This window comes from Meles meles, chromosome X (genome assembly GCF_922984935.1).
Source record: "Meles meles chromosome X, mMelMel3.1 paternal haplotype, whole genome shotgun sequence".
NCBI classification, from domain to species: domain Eukaryota; kingdom Metazoa; phylum Chordata; class Mammalia; order Carnivora; family Mustelidae; genus Meles; species Meles meles.
In genome coordinates, this window is record NC_060087.1 from 106,102,721 (window position 1) to 106,117,741 (window position 15,021).

General features: G+C 36.9%; 1 protein-coding gene across 1 annotated transcript in view; it reads right to left on the reverse strand.

Annotated features, from left to right (window-relative positions):
- The window catches only part of TENM1 (teneurin transmembrane protein 1), an 811,134-nt gene that overhangs the window by 277,842 nt on the left and 518,271 nt on the right, over positions 1-15,021 (reverse strand). The window contains exon 9 of the mRNA XM_045995540.1: positions 4,955-5,107. Within this exon, the coding sequence (XP_045851496.1) occupies positions 4,955-5,107 (153 nt within the window). The remainder of the gene's footprint in view (positions 1-4,954; positions 5,108-15,021) is intronic.

The following is a 15,021-nucleotide window of genomic DNA, read 5'->3' on the forward strand; positions in this document are numbered from 1 at the left end:
TACTCTGTTTTCCTGGGTCTCTCCTGCGCATGCAGGGCGCAGACATGTTGTTAAACTTGTTTTTCTCCTTCCTGTTAATCTTTTTTTAAAATTATTATTATTACAGCAGGCGTGGGTGGGTGCCTCATCCAAGAAACTAGAAGGTTAGAGGGAAAATTATTTTTCAACCCGGACAAAGCCAACTCCCTCCTTTTTCAGATAATAAACCTGAGCCCAGAGAGGTGAAGAGCTCTAGTCATTGCTTGGTCTAGGCTAACGCATCTTCAAGACAGGCTGTACACTGTGTCATGTCAATCAGCTATATGTTGTTTCTGTGGGCATATATTCAGCAGACATTGAACTAGAGAGTACCTTTTCTTCCCCCTTCAACTTTGTGGAGATAGGTCTTGTAGAATGAATTTAAGAGAAATGCCACTTTCCCCCAAGGACAAACTTTTGCAAAAATTATAAAGGAGATAAAGGTGGACTTGAGTACCCTTTAGCTCTGTCTCCCCATCCACTCTTTTTGTTCCCATGCTCTATTTTGGCATGCAACCTACAAGAATTTAGTACCGTCCACTACCTGATAAACTTCTTCCTTATTCAGATGATGGATGACAATGTTGGACTTCACCTGAGCCCTATGCTCCTGGAAAACTGCTGGGTAAGAAATCTTCCCAACATTTTGTCTTCCAAAACCTTCTCACTCTTTTATGTTTTAGGACATGGCTTACTGCAAAGCCAACAAACAAAAAACAAAAATAACCCTATTAAAAGCTCTTTCCCCTATGACTTATTAGATATGGCTCCATCCTTCCTCATGGATCCCATAAGAACTACAGAAGACTCCTATGTTGACCTGTAACAAAGCCAAAGAAGGATCTTTCCCCTTTTGCTGGAGCCTGCTGAAAGACCAGATACAGACCCTCCAATTGCCTATTCTTTGCCTCATAAATAATTAGCTGAGATCAGAACTATTTGTTCTCCTTCAACCAGCTAGATGCAGACATAAACATTTCCTAGTCAGTTGACTGACTGAGACTTCTGAGTACAAGATAATCCCAACTGTAAATCATCCCACATGTTCCTTATCCAATACTCCTAGAAAAGTCTAAGGCAAAATCCACTTTGCTCAGCCACTCTGATCTTCCCGATCTGGAATGCTTTCCCTATTGCAATAGCCTGAATAAAATTAATTTCCCTACCTATTCAGTTTTTGCCTTTGACACTTCCTTAGAAAATCTCTTTAGCAATTTATATGTTTAGTCTATATTGCATTATTTCAATAACAGATGAGAAAACAGAAGAGGTACAATCAAATGTCCTCTGTTCTAGTTCAGATTTCTCTCTGGTTCTTGACCCTTTTGGACCTCAGTTTCTTCACCTTTAACAAAAACTTTGGATTTGATAATGTTTAAGTTTTTAACATTCCATATTAGTTGCTAAATTACACTGTAATTATATTTAGTTCAATTTATGGATGTTATGTGACTCAGGTCTGGGACTAAGTCTTTTACTTTTTTCTGTCCCCTGCTCTGTTTAAAGTAGTTGTTACATAATGTTCATTAAAAAGAAAGAGTTATGACTAGTTTATAAACTTCTAAGATAGTAGAGGCTATTTTAGTATAATGTTTTCAATTTTATAAATGTTTATTGAACAACTGAGAGCTGGTTTTTCTGGCAGATTCCAATATGTGATTGTGACTTATGTCTTCCTTTTGAAATTAAATTCAAATTATTCAAGTACATTTCAAAAATAAAACATTAGCATGCCAAATGTCTATAATCAAATATTCTGTTTTCTTTCATTTGGAAAACTAAGTGGTGAGAAAATTCTTTAGTCTCCTGAGGAGAAGCAGATATATATAACTACTGTTAATGGGGAACCAATTCCAGTAGAATTTGATTTTCTTTTCACAGTGTCATTCTATTTATCCATCTTTTATGATGAAGGTAATGATGATTATGAAATAGTAGATGTTAACTTGTTAAGTAAAGAGAAATCGAACTTTAAAAAGAGAAAACGTAAATCTCAAGAAGGCCATCATTTGTGGAAAACCTGATAGCAGTGTGAAGCAGGATCTACAGTACCTAATGGGATGTCAATAAACTCAAGGTAATTTTCCAATCACTTGTTCCAATAATTACTGCTAACTTTAACTGGGTGCCTGGCACTGTGCATTAAAACCATTCTCTCACTTGTTCCTCACAACCAACTTATGAGACAAGTACTATTATTATTGTCCTTGTGTTGCAGATGAGGATATTAGTTCAGCAGGGTTGTATCAACTCATTGCCTGAGGCTTGAGAGCCAGGAAATGACACAGTGTTAGAAGCCAGATCAGTCTGACTCCACAGTCTAGGATCTTAACCACAGCCCTACAATGTCCAGTCTTCTAGGAGAGTGAGGAAATCAATGTAAAAAAGGATTATTTGTTTTTTAGTTATGTATTTTAATGCATACAAGATCATTAAGACAAGCTTCTACAACTGTATTTATGGGGTATGTGATGTCTAGAAAATCAAAACAGGATACAGCTGACCAGTTGAAAATATCCTTTTAGGTATATTACATCTTCCCCAAGGTTTGGTTTAGTGTACACATGGCATTATAAAACAGGAGCTATGTTTTTACTCTGTGAGTGATATGCAGTAAAGACCTAATACAGCAGAACCATGATGCGCAGTTACAGTTAAGGTTTTGTTCAGACTGCCACAAAAGATCAGTTTAAGATAACAAGTTGGTATATATGGCATCAACCTTAATAATTTTTCTTCATAAAGTATTAAATTGGAATTGTTCACCTGTTTGTTGTTATAATTGAGCAGAAACTTAAAAACATTTTTTTCATTTATGAAACTTGTTACAACACATTAAAATATAGCTGTATAGAATTTCTCTAAAAGCCATCATGAATAGACTCTGGGGCTTTGCTCTCATTAGGTAAAGTGTCTTTTGTGGTTTTCATATACGTTTCGTGTGTGGATTTCTGTATAGTGTAGAGAAAAAGCTCTGAAATCAGATTGCCAGTTTCTAGCTTTGTGATCTTGGGCAAGTTACTTAACCTCTCTGTGCCTCTGTTTCTTTATTTGGAAAATGAGGTCCATAATGTAACCTTCATGATACAATACATGTGAAGTGTCCGGAATAATTCTTGGCACATGGTTAATTATGCAAAAAATTTCAGTCATCAGAAAACTCCAGCTAACCCCTGGACAACACTGGGGTTGGGTACACCCATCCCCTCCCTCTTAACCCCATGCAGTCAAATAATCCTCGTATAACTTGTGACTCCCCCAAAACTTAACTTGAAGCCTTACAAATAATATAAAGAGTTGATTAACATGGATTTCGTATGTTACATGTAATATACACTGTTTTCCTCCAATAAAGTAACCTAGAGGAAATAACTGTTATTAAGAAAATCATAAAGAGGAGAAAATACATTTCCAGTCCTGTGTTGTATTTATTAAAAAAAATCTGTAGAGGACCTGGGCAATTCAAACCCATGTTGTTCAAGGGTCAACGGTATTTTGTGGAAAGGAATTACAGATGTCTGAATTAGAGTAAACAAATGAATATACTCTGGTAACGACTATGTAGTGACCTCCTGTCTTGTGTGTTTTATTGTCCTCAAACAGATAACTCATGAATTTCAAGTGTGAATGGCAAGAATCCCCTAGGCACCAAATGGTGGCTCTTGCACTTGCACATATAAAGGAATCAATGAGTGGGAAAGAAGATAAGAGAGAAAAAAACAGAGTCCAGTGTACTCAACCCTTTCCTCTGTCATCTCTGACCCTCAGACCATCTCAGCAGCAACAATGGAATTGCTGGGAAAGGTCAGCCCAGGCTAGAGACAGTATTTCTAAATGAGGACATAAAGCAAGCTGCATTGTGAATCAAAAACGAGGACAAATCATAATGTTTTCCTGAAACCTAAGCATGAGTTTTACTGAAGCATAGACCAAAGCAGAATTGCATTTTCAAAAGCAAACAAAAACCAAACAGCACACCCTACAAAATAACCCCCAAAAGAAACTAAAAACACAAGTAAAGATTAGTAACTCAAGCAGCTACAAAACAAAATATATTGTTTGCAACTCATCAGCCAAAGTAAGACTGTCTTATTACCCCATAAGATTTTAAGTTTCTTGAGGGTAGGGTTTGGGTCATTCATTCATTCATCTGTTTGAATGTGATCTCCTAAAAATATTTAGGATTGTGCTCTATGTTCTGTTTTCACTTTTTGCTTTTGGAATTGACATCCTGAAATTTTACATTGAGTCCCTGTGTGCTGAATCCTATTTCAAGAGAAATTAGAATAGAAACTTTCAGCTATTTTCAATACTTGTATATTGAGACTAAGATCATTCAATGTGAATAAGATGTTGGGAGTCCTGGTATGTGACATTTATTGTAAATAAGTCAGGTAGGTCAAGCTTACATTGGTTAAACTTAACAATTCAGTACTCAGAGTACTTTTTTATTTTTTCCAACTGCAAAGAATTCATGTTCCCCCACTTTGACATAAACATTCACCCTTATATTAAGCATAAAAGGCTTTTTCTTATTATAAACAGAGGAAATTTCCATATACCCTTTGTAAAATGTTATATATAAATGTTAGGCTTGGACACAGAGAACTTAATCAAAATCCCATGTTGCTTCAGGGTAGTTATATGCGAAATGAAATTTCCATTGTATTGAAAACTCCATCCTGTAAATATTTATCTATTTTCAAAATTGCCTACATATTTGAAAAGTTTAATTAGTTTATACTCAAGGCACTAGAGAAAGGAAAATTTGCTTTCATAAGACATTTACATGTATTTATTCTGTCCACGTAGAGTACTTCTTTCGAGTGATCATGAAATTTAATGTGAAGTGAAACCATCCCAGCTTTGGTTCTAATAACCAAATTAGAAGAAAAGTAATCAATAATCAATAAATCAGTCATTTTGATCACTGTACCTTTTTTCTCTGATTTATCGGAAACTTTTCCTCCAATTGGAGAGTAAGTAGTATCCACGGATTCGGTCCCTCTGTTCCCTTTGCTAACTCCATTTTCATAGAGCTGTCCTTCAACTGGTTGCAACTGCCAAGTCAGGCCGAACAAATGTACTGCTGCAAGAAAACAAGCCATACATGAACGTATTCCAGACTTGCTGAGAAGGTCTCCAAACCAGCTGTCTCTTTCCACCTAAAAATGCCATGACCAGTTTTCTTTTAGTTGGGCCAAGCAGCTTGGAATTTACACGAGTTACCTTTGTAAGTAATTATTGTTAAAAAGTTGAGGCTGTAGCTATCCCAGTGATAGACATTGGGGCATTAGTGAAGCAACCACAATGGGATTAGACGCTGGTCCTCAACACTGTTATCCCTTCTCATTTCCCTTGGTCACGGAACTCTACTTTGTATATGGAAACTGCAGAGTAATGGTGGACAGGCTATTACGAGAACATGGGAGGCTTTCACTAAGCCAGTTTCCCGAGTGCCTGGCATGCATAAGGTCCCATGATAGCTGTTGCAGATGTTAAAATATAGATGCCTATTAGGGTAGGAGTTGGAAGTAATACAAGTATAAAATTACTATAATGCAGCATAACTGACACAATACAGGCTCAATTGTTATCAGATTAAAAAATACCTGTGTTGATCAGAGTGCAGTGGGCACTCTCATATACTCTACATGAGAGTATTAAAAAAAACACCCACCCTTGTGGAGGGTAATGTAGCATTATTTATCAAAAAACCTTAAAATTTGGCTTACCCTTTTAGCCTACAATTCCATTTCTATGAGTGAATTATGAATGTGTACAAACTAAAAAGCTATCTATTGTAACACTTAAAAACTAGTAGAAAGTTATGATCAATCTAAATATTCATCAAAAGGAGATTAATGAAATAACTGATATTACAAATAATACAAGATTACACTGGTATTAAATCATGTTACAGAAGATTATGAACTGGCATAAGAATAATTATGATGCATCAAATGAAAAACATCAGGCTACTGAATAGTATGAATAGAATGATCTATAATATGTGTGTGTGTGTGTGTGTGTAGATGTGTTGATGTCTGGGGAGAGAAAGGGCTGGGAGGATATATAGCAACATATTCACAACATGGGGGTTATGGAGGATTTTAATATCCTTCTTTAGGATTTATGTATTGTTGATACTTTTTACAATGAAAATGGTCAGTGTTTGCCATCTGGGGGAAGAGAATTTTTATTTTAAAAGAAATGGTTTATTCTCTAGTTTCAAATAAAATGCCTTACAAAATATTTTTAAGAAGAAAAGAAGTGGTTTATGTTCTGATTGCTGTGGCTAAAACTTTCAGTTCTATATGTTAAATAACAATGGTGAGAGTGGACATCCCTATCTTGTTCCTGACTGTAAGGGAAAAGCTGTTTCTCCTCACTGAGGATGATGTTAGCTGTGGGTCTCCATATATGGCCTTTATTATGCTGAGGTATGTTCCCTCTAAATCTACTTTGTTGAGGGTTTTTATGATGAATGGATGTTGAACTTAGTCTGATGTTTTTTCTGCATCTATTAAATTGGGCATATGGTTCTTATCCTTTTACTAATGTGGTGTATCACATTGCTTGATTTGTGAATACTGAACCACCCTTGCAACCTGGGAATAAAATACCACCTCACACCTGTCAGCATGGCTAAAATCAACAACACAAGAGACATTAGGTGTTGGCGAGGAGGTGGAGAAAGAGGAATCCTCTTACACTGTTGGTGGGAATGCAAACTGGGAAAGCCACTCTGGAAAACAGTATGGAGTTTCCTCAATAATTTAAAAATAGAACCCTACAATCTAGCAATTGCTATACTATATAATTGGGTTATTTACCCAAAGAATACAAAAACATTAATTCAAAGGGACACATGCAACCCCATGTTTAAAACAGAGTTATCGACGATAGCCAAATTATGGAAATAGCCCAAGTATCCATCCACTGATGAATGGATAAAGGAGATGTGAGATATATATACATGGTGAAATATTACTCAGCCATAAAAAAGAATGAAATCTTGCCATTTGCAAAGACATGGACAGAGCTAGAGGGTATAATGTTGAGCAAATAAGTCAGAGCCCAATACCATATGATTTCACTCATACATGGAATTTAAGAAATAAAAACAAATGAGCGAAGGGGAAAAAAGAGAGGGAGGCAAACCAAGAAACAGACTCTTAATTCTAGAGAACACATATTTGAAAAACTTAATTGTTTTATACTCAAGGTATATACTCTCTGGTGATTACCAGAGAGCAGGTGGTAGTGGTGGTGGTGGAGTGGGTCAGACAGGTAATAGGGATTAGGGAGGGCACTTGTGATGATCACGGGGGGTTGTATGGAAGTGTTGCATCACTAAATTGTACACCTGAAACTCATAATACACTGCATGTTAACTAACCAGCATTAAAATAAAAACTTTAAAAAAAGAAGTGGTTTAAAGGAACAACAGATTAAAACTGGCTTGACTGATCAGGGATGCTTTAACAAGGTAGGGTTTGAGATGAACCTTGAAAAATGTGTAGGGCTCTGACAGGTGACAGCAATGGGTAGGGTGAGGGGGCAGCTTGAAGAAAATAGGACATTGTAAAGCACAACATACATTTGAGGCAAAGGAAGTTGCTGGGGTTGGCTAGAGTATAGTTACGCATAGATGGTAGCGGAAGTTAAGGCTCAAAGGGAGGATTAGGGCCATATTGTAGAGGACGCTGAATGCCACACTTAGATATTTGGATTCAATTTATTAGGCAGCAGGGAGGCATTGCTATTTTCTGAGCAAATGAGTGTTATGATCAGTTTTCTTTAGGAAGATTAATTTGATCGCAATGGGGAGCACTGATGGTTTCTAGGTAAAGAAATGATATCATCAGAGCACCCTTTGCGGAAAGATAAATCCAATACTAGTGTGGAGAACAACGAATTGGAGGCCGAAGGATTTGGCAAGAACACAAATTGGGATGGCACTGCAATAATCAAGGTGAGAAATAATGAGCGTCTCAATTAGGGCAGTGGCAGTAGGAGTGCAAAGAAAGCGATTCCTTAAGGAGAAATTGCATAAATGTCATCTCAGGGTTTGGCAGCTAGTTGTGTGTGTGTGTGTGTGTGTGTATGTGTGTGGACCTGTGTGCTCATGTACACGTGTGAATATGCTGGGGGCAAGAATAGAAAAAAACGAGGGAAAAGGAGGAATCCAAGGTTTAGGTTTTGAGCCTGAGTAACTGAAAGCATAGGTCAATGATTTAATAGGGTTAAGGGATTCTGCACTTAGCCCAACACCAGCTACAGATAACCGGTGCTGGAGACGTGTTTGTTAAATGATGACTAGTTGAACTAGTTGTTGGCTGATGACTAGTTGGTTTGTGGCAGGGTGGGGTGCTGGGAGAAATAATGAATTCATCTTTGGAGGTGCTGGGTTCCATCCACCAATGGGCTATCCAGACAGTCATGTTTGACCCAGGAGCTTTGGAGGTTTGAAGTTCTGGTGAAGTATTAAGGTTAGAACAAGACTGTGGAATCATGTATGCACAGAGGCAACAGCAGACATTGTGAGAGTGAATGAGGTCACTGAGGGCAGATAATGTTGGAAGAAAACAATAACTAGGACAGAAGCTCTGGAAATCCTTTTATCTGTTTTCTCATTGCAATTTTAAACATCAACCAAATCTTACCAAAAGGGGGTATCTGCTCATGATCCACTAATCTTTTCCTTTATGTTCCTAGGCAGAGTGAAAGGGGCTGATTTGTATGTCTAATACTCATATACAGTATATGGATTTGCAACTGAGAACAGGAAAGCTAGCCAGATAGCCTATTTAAAAATCATTCATCCACTTTTGGCTGGAGCTAGAGATTTCTAACACCTACCTCTTAATTTATCCTTAAAACTTTTAAGCATTTAATTGCTTTCTACCCTTTTCTTTGGATTAAGGCCAGTGCTGCCTGATGAATTTCTCTTGCAATTACTGGAAACCCTTGAAACTCAAATGATAGTGGTACCGAGTCAGGTACAGTATGGCAAAAGACTCAAAGTATGGTTAGTTTAACATACTCCAATTAAAGAGTCTTATTATTTTTAAGAAAATTTTATCTACTCTGTTCCCCAATAATGTGAATATGATGGCTGTTAGAAGCCATATTGAAAATGTGTTGGATTCCCTTGGTTCAGTTACTTTTGTGAAATTAGATTGGCCATAAGGAACAAAAGGCATAGTAGTTTTCATTTTAAAGTTCAAGGGGGATATTTTATACACTTTAAGTTAAGCCAGTTTCCTGAGGGCACTCAAAAATGACAGAAAAAGTTCTCAGCCATGTGCTGAGAATCACTTCAAAATAATAAGGCAAGGATTAATTTTTCAACACAGAATGAATTAGGCTGCTTCCAGCCAATCAAGACAGATAGAGAGGTGTGGGCACATTTAGTAGAACACCCTTTCAGGGAAGTGAAGCTTTATAATTTTTTGAGTTTATTTTGTCTTTTACAGGCAAGAAGCTATTTGTAATGTATATTTGTATGAATACACAATGCAAGTTAACTTACTTGCTATAGTCTGTGGGTACCAAAGAAAAATCACAGTCTTTCCTCTCCTCCAAAATAAGCCTTCCTCTGCTGATTTGAGAAAGGAAGTCAAAAAGTATGTGCAGGGTAGACTAAGGTAACTACGTAACTCCAGTCTTTGTGCTTTATTAGAAATAAATAATATTTTGTTCATATTAAGACCAATAAAATTAAATTATATTGACCTTTAGGACATACCCATACATCACTAGAAAGATACAGCAGTACTTTCTATGGGGATGTATTTATTAATTCATTCAACAAATATCTTCAAAGCATATCCTGGGCACATTGGGAACATTGGGAATACATGCAAAGGCCAAAAAAAAAAAATATTTAATAGCCAAGACACCATAGGTACTGGCTGATAACAGGGAATCGGAAATAACAACCAATGCAGCCTCACCAGGACACACTGATTGCATATCAGCCTTGGATGCAGGGTGAAGATACAGAGTCTTTAGCTTCTAGTGGATCCCCAATCAGATCTATGCTATGTATTTATAGCCACATTTTGAGACAAGTGTCCCAGACCCAAGTATAAACATTATAAACCAACTGTTAGAATTAAGGGTATAGCTGGTAATGAACAGACAGTATTATAGATTGATTCAACAAATATTTTTTGTTTTTGCTTTTGTTTTTTTTATTTTATTTTTTTTTCCATTTTATTTATTTTTTCAGCGTAACAGTATTCATTGTTTTTGCACAACACCCAGTGCTCCATGCAAAACGTGCCCTCCCCATTACCCACCACCTGTTCCCCCAACCTCCCACCCCTGACCCTTCAAAACTCTCAGGTTGTTTTTCAGAGTCCATAGTCTCTTATGGTTCGCCTCCCCTTCCAAATTTTTTTTTTAATAAACATATAATGTATTTTTATCCCCAGGGGTACAGGTCTGTGAATCGCCAGGTTTACACACTTCACAGCACTCACGATAGCACATACCCTCCCCAATGTCCATAGCCCCCTCCCCCTCTCCCAATCCCACCTCCCCCCAGCAACCCCCAGTTTGTTTTGTGAGATTAAGAGTCATTTATGGTTTGTCTCCAAATATTTTTTTGAGTGCCTACTTGCACTAGGCACTGTTTTCCTAAGTTTATAGCAGTGAATAAAATTTTTTTTTTACAAAATCTCTACCTACCCAGAACTCATACGAGAGGGTGGTGGGTTTAGACATGCAGACAATGAATAAATATATGCTATAATTAATATAATATAGCTGTGTGGAAACAAAGAAGGCTGAGAGGAGGTAATATTTGAACCAAGTTTTGAATGGAGTGAAGTCATATGAATATTTAGTTGAAGAACCTTCCAGGAGGAAGGTATAGCAATTACACAAAACCCTTAAGCTTTGTGTGGAATGTGTGAGGAACACTAAGGAGCCCAGTATGAATGGAGCTCAGTCAGGAAGAAGAGTGGTGGGAAAACTTTTAAACTGAAGGATTGCACCCATGATTGTGCTATCTCTGTTTCACAAACTGGCCACTCATAAACTTTATAAGTGAATAGAAAGTAATATAACTAAAATCACACATACTGGAACATCCACCTCCAAATGAGCAATGCTGGTTATAGTAGGTCTAATCGAAGTACTCCTGGCCCCAAAGTCAAAGTTATTTTTCCTAAAAACATATATAAAAATATACATCCTCAGTGAGTAAAGACTGACATGACCCAGATCTCTCCAGGAGTACCAGTACCATATCACTGCACTTCACTCAAGTTCAATGGCAAGAAAGAATGTATATGCCTATTCAGATATTCCAGGAATAATGTCTTTTCAGCTTATTAAGAATGGCAGTCCTTAATGCTCCTGTAACAAATATTCCTTAGAGTTGAGTCTTGTACATTTTATAATTATTATCCTTCTTGGTTTGTCCAACTGCACAAAGCTACACTCTGAAATTATAAATGTATTACAAAGGTAACAAATGGAGTATCTCACCAAGCCTGATCACCAAACTCAATCAAGCACCTTGGATCTCAAGGCAGGCTAACTTTGGGAGAATAAGCTCTTCTTAACTTGCACATTTCTCTAGGCTGAAAGCTCCGAGTCTCTTTGCAGTTACTTCTCTGCACTCTCTGTTGGGACATTGGTCTTTTTCTCTTAAGTAAGACTGATGGTCTCTATTAATATTTATAATTGATACTACTTCTTCATTCCATTCCCCTTCAAAAGGCAAAAATATTCCCCTCTGGGAGAGACCAAAGGAATGCTTCAGAAGTAGAAGTAGGAAATCAGGACTGAATGACCTAGGTCTGTACTGTCCAGCATGGCGGCCACTTGCACATGTGTCTGTCAAACATCTGAAATGTGGCTAGTTAGAATTGAAGACTTAATATAAAAGAAAAAATAGAATATATCCAATAAATAATTGTTATAGTAACAACATATTGAAATGACAATATTTTAGATATATATTCAATTAAATACAAATTTTAATTAATCCCAACTTTTTTTTTCACATTTTGAATGTGGCTACTGTGAAATTTTAAATTACATATGTGGTTTGTTTTGTATTTGTATTGGCCAATGTTGATCTTGCCTATCTAGAACATTTCACAAAAAGATGGGCTGTTTCTCTTTTAGCACCCTCTCATAGGACCTGTCACATTATATTGAAGCTATCCATTGATATGTCTACCTCATTATTATGAAAGCATTCAAAGGGAAGGGTCCATGTCTTTATTTTTCTATCCCTGGTCCTAAATTCGGTGCCTGGTAGTCAGGAGGTACTCTACTTACATACTTCTGATGGGACTATAAAGGAGTAAAGGAGCTTTAGAAAACAATTTTGTGATATCAATCAAAATTTAAATTGGGAATGTTCCTTGACCAAGGAATTCAACTTCCAGGAATCTACTAAAGAAATAATCACGTTTTTGTATGAAGGAGTATGTACAAGGGAATTCAACCTGGCATTGTTAACATAATGGCTTTGTTAATATAGTAAAAAAAAAATAGAACCACCAATACATCCATCTCTGAGAAAGTGGTATATCCAAGCTATGAAATCTTACGTAAGAATTAAAAGGACTGATCTCAAGAGATTGTCAGATTTAAGGAGACATGACAATTAAATGCAATGTGAGATCCTAGATAGGATCTCGAAACAGGGAAAAAAATAAAGGAAAAACTGGAGAAACCAGTATTAAACTCTTGAGTTAATAGCATCACACCGTTAATCTCTTTTAATAATTGTACTATGGTTATGCAAGATGTTAATACTGGCAGCTGAGTGACAGGTACACACAGTAATTCAGAGCTACATCTGCTCACTTTTCTGTAAGTCTAAATTTGTTTCAAAATAAAAAGCCTAAGAAGAAAAAAAGAACTGATTCAGTGGTGTGCTGTAGCCAGCTTATAGTGGTTTACAAGAGCCAGCTGGGCACATGTCTTCCCAATTCCACCTTCAATGACTTCACATTGGTAGTTGAAATCAGCCATGGTGGGTTTATGAACATTCCAGGAACCAGAAAACATTGCAAATTTTTTTTTTCACAGAGAGCTTGTCAAACATCAACACACCCCTGGTTGACCTACACATACTGACATGAAAAGAGCTCTAGGTTTTGTATAAGAAACACTGTAGAACAATGCATTTCCGATGATCCTGTGTAAGTAAAAAAAAAAGTGTCTCTTTATGTATAAATGCATACAGAGAGCACTGGAAGGATCATACCCCTGAACCGTTGATCTTTACAGTGCGGAGCTGGGACTTCAACATTTTCATAGTAATTTTAGAATCTTTTACAATGATAATGTATTCATGTAGTGTTATATAATTAAAAAAACTAGGTGCTCAACAAACCTTTTTTTCCTTTTAAGATTTTATTTATTTATTTGTTAGAGGGAGAGACAGCAGCAGGCAGAGGGCAGAGGTCCCTTGCTCAGCAGGGACCCTGGGATCATGACCTGTGCTGAAGGCAGGTGCCTAATTGACTGAGTCACCCAGGTGCTCCCAACAAACCTTTTAAATTTTTTATTATTTTTTAAAGATTTATTTGTTTGTTTTAGAGAGGAGAGAGCGCATGGTGAGGAGGGGCAGAGGGAGAGGGAAAGAGAGAATCTCCAGGAGACTCTGAGCAGCCCCACCTGGGGCTTGATCTCAGGATGGTGAGATCACGACCTGAGCTGAAACCAAGAGTTGGACACTTGACCAACTGCACCACCCAGGTGCTCCCCCTCAATAAACCTTTTTTTTAAAGCTGAATGAATAGATGCATTGGTTTGTTCATTCTCTTGTATTATTATCTTCTGTCTAAAACAAAACTTTTCAGAACAATTTAAAGCAGAAGAGCAATTCAGCAATTAAATAAGGACAACCCCAAACACATAAAACAGATAAAACAGAACTCTTGATTGAAAGAGATTGGGGTTCTAAAAGAGTTGCCCCCAAATTCCAAAGACATAGTTTGAAATCTACTGGTCTCAAAAATTATCCTCAAAATATCTGAACAAGAAAAATGTGGGTGTTTGGAAGAACTCTCTTTCAGCAGTTAAATCTATTGTAATACCTTTACAATGGTATTGTCAGGACATATGAAACCTTTCATGTTATTCTGTATCTTTTGGTATTTTGTGTCCACTCTCTTCTAGATAATACTAAAACCCATTCAATAACAAGATAAATTGGGCTTTGATACTAAATACACAAGTAAACCTTGAAACTGCACTCTAAGTTTGTTTTCAAGGAATTCACAGTACATCTCAAAAGGTACACATATTCAGCTAAGAAAGGTGTATCTATTTGTTGCAAGAATTTCTTTCTGTTACCTTCTAATTCTACTAAATAACCTATTTAGAAAGTTTGAAATCTGTCTCACAAACAAAATCCTGCCCATAATAGATGATGTCATAAGTTTCAAACGCTGCCAAGATAAAAGTATGTGATATTTTTCAAGATAATTTGTTTTTCCTTTCTTTCAGCCATTCTTCACCCACCGGTTCTCTCACTTATCTTGCTTCATGTTCCTTCAGGCTAGGGAATGCTACTGCTTTTGCACTTCCAAAGCTTGTCAGGCTATAGATCTACTTGTATGCTGAACAGTTCCCTTCCTGAAAAATATGCCAAGTACATTATCCAGATGGTGACCCCTGATGACTTCAGGCTTTCAAGTTAACTCCTAGGGGAAGCCATTTCACCACACCAATAGTTCAGTGGACATCGTGTGAGGCTAGATGCTTCTGTAATAAGGAACATCACTGCAGAAATAAATGCTACTTGAATTAAATGCAGTGACTGCTAATATTACAGAAACCAGGTTACCTTTCTATCTTAAAATAAATCCCATTTTCATTATATTGAACATCAAATTGGTATACGAGTGAACTACAGTCCTTTGATAAATTACCTTCAGATCTTGGTTTTGTCCAGGTAATAACCAGATTACATGCAAGATGGAAAACCATTAGTTTCCAGAGAAGCATTTTTGAAGAACT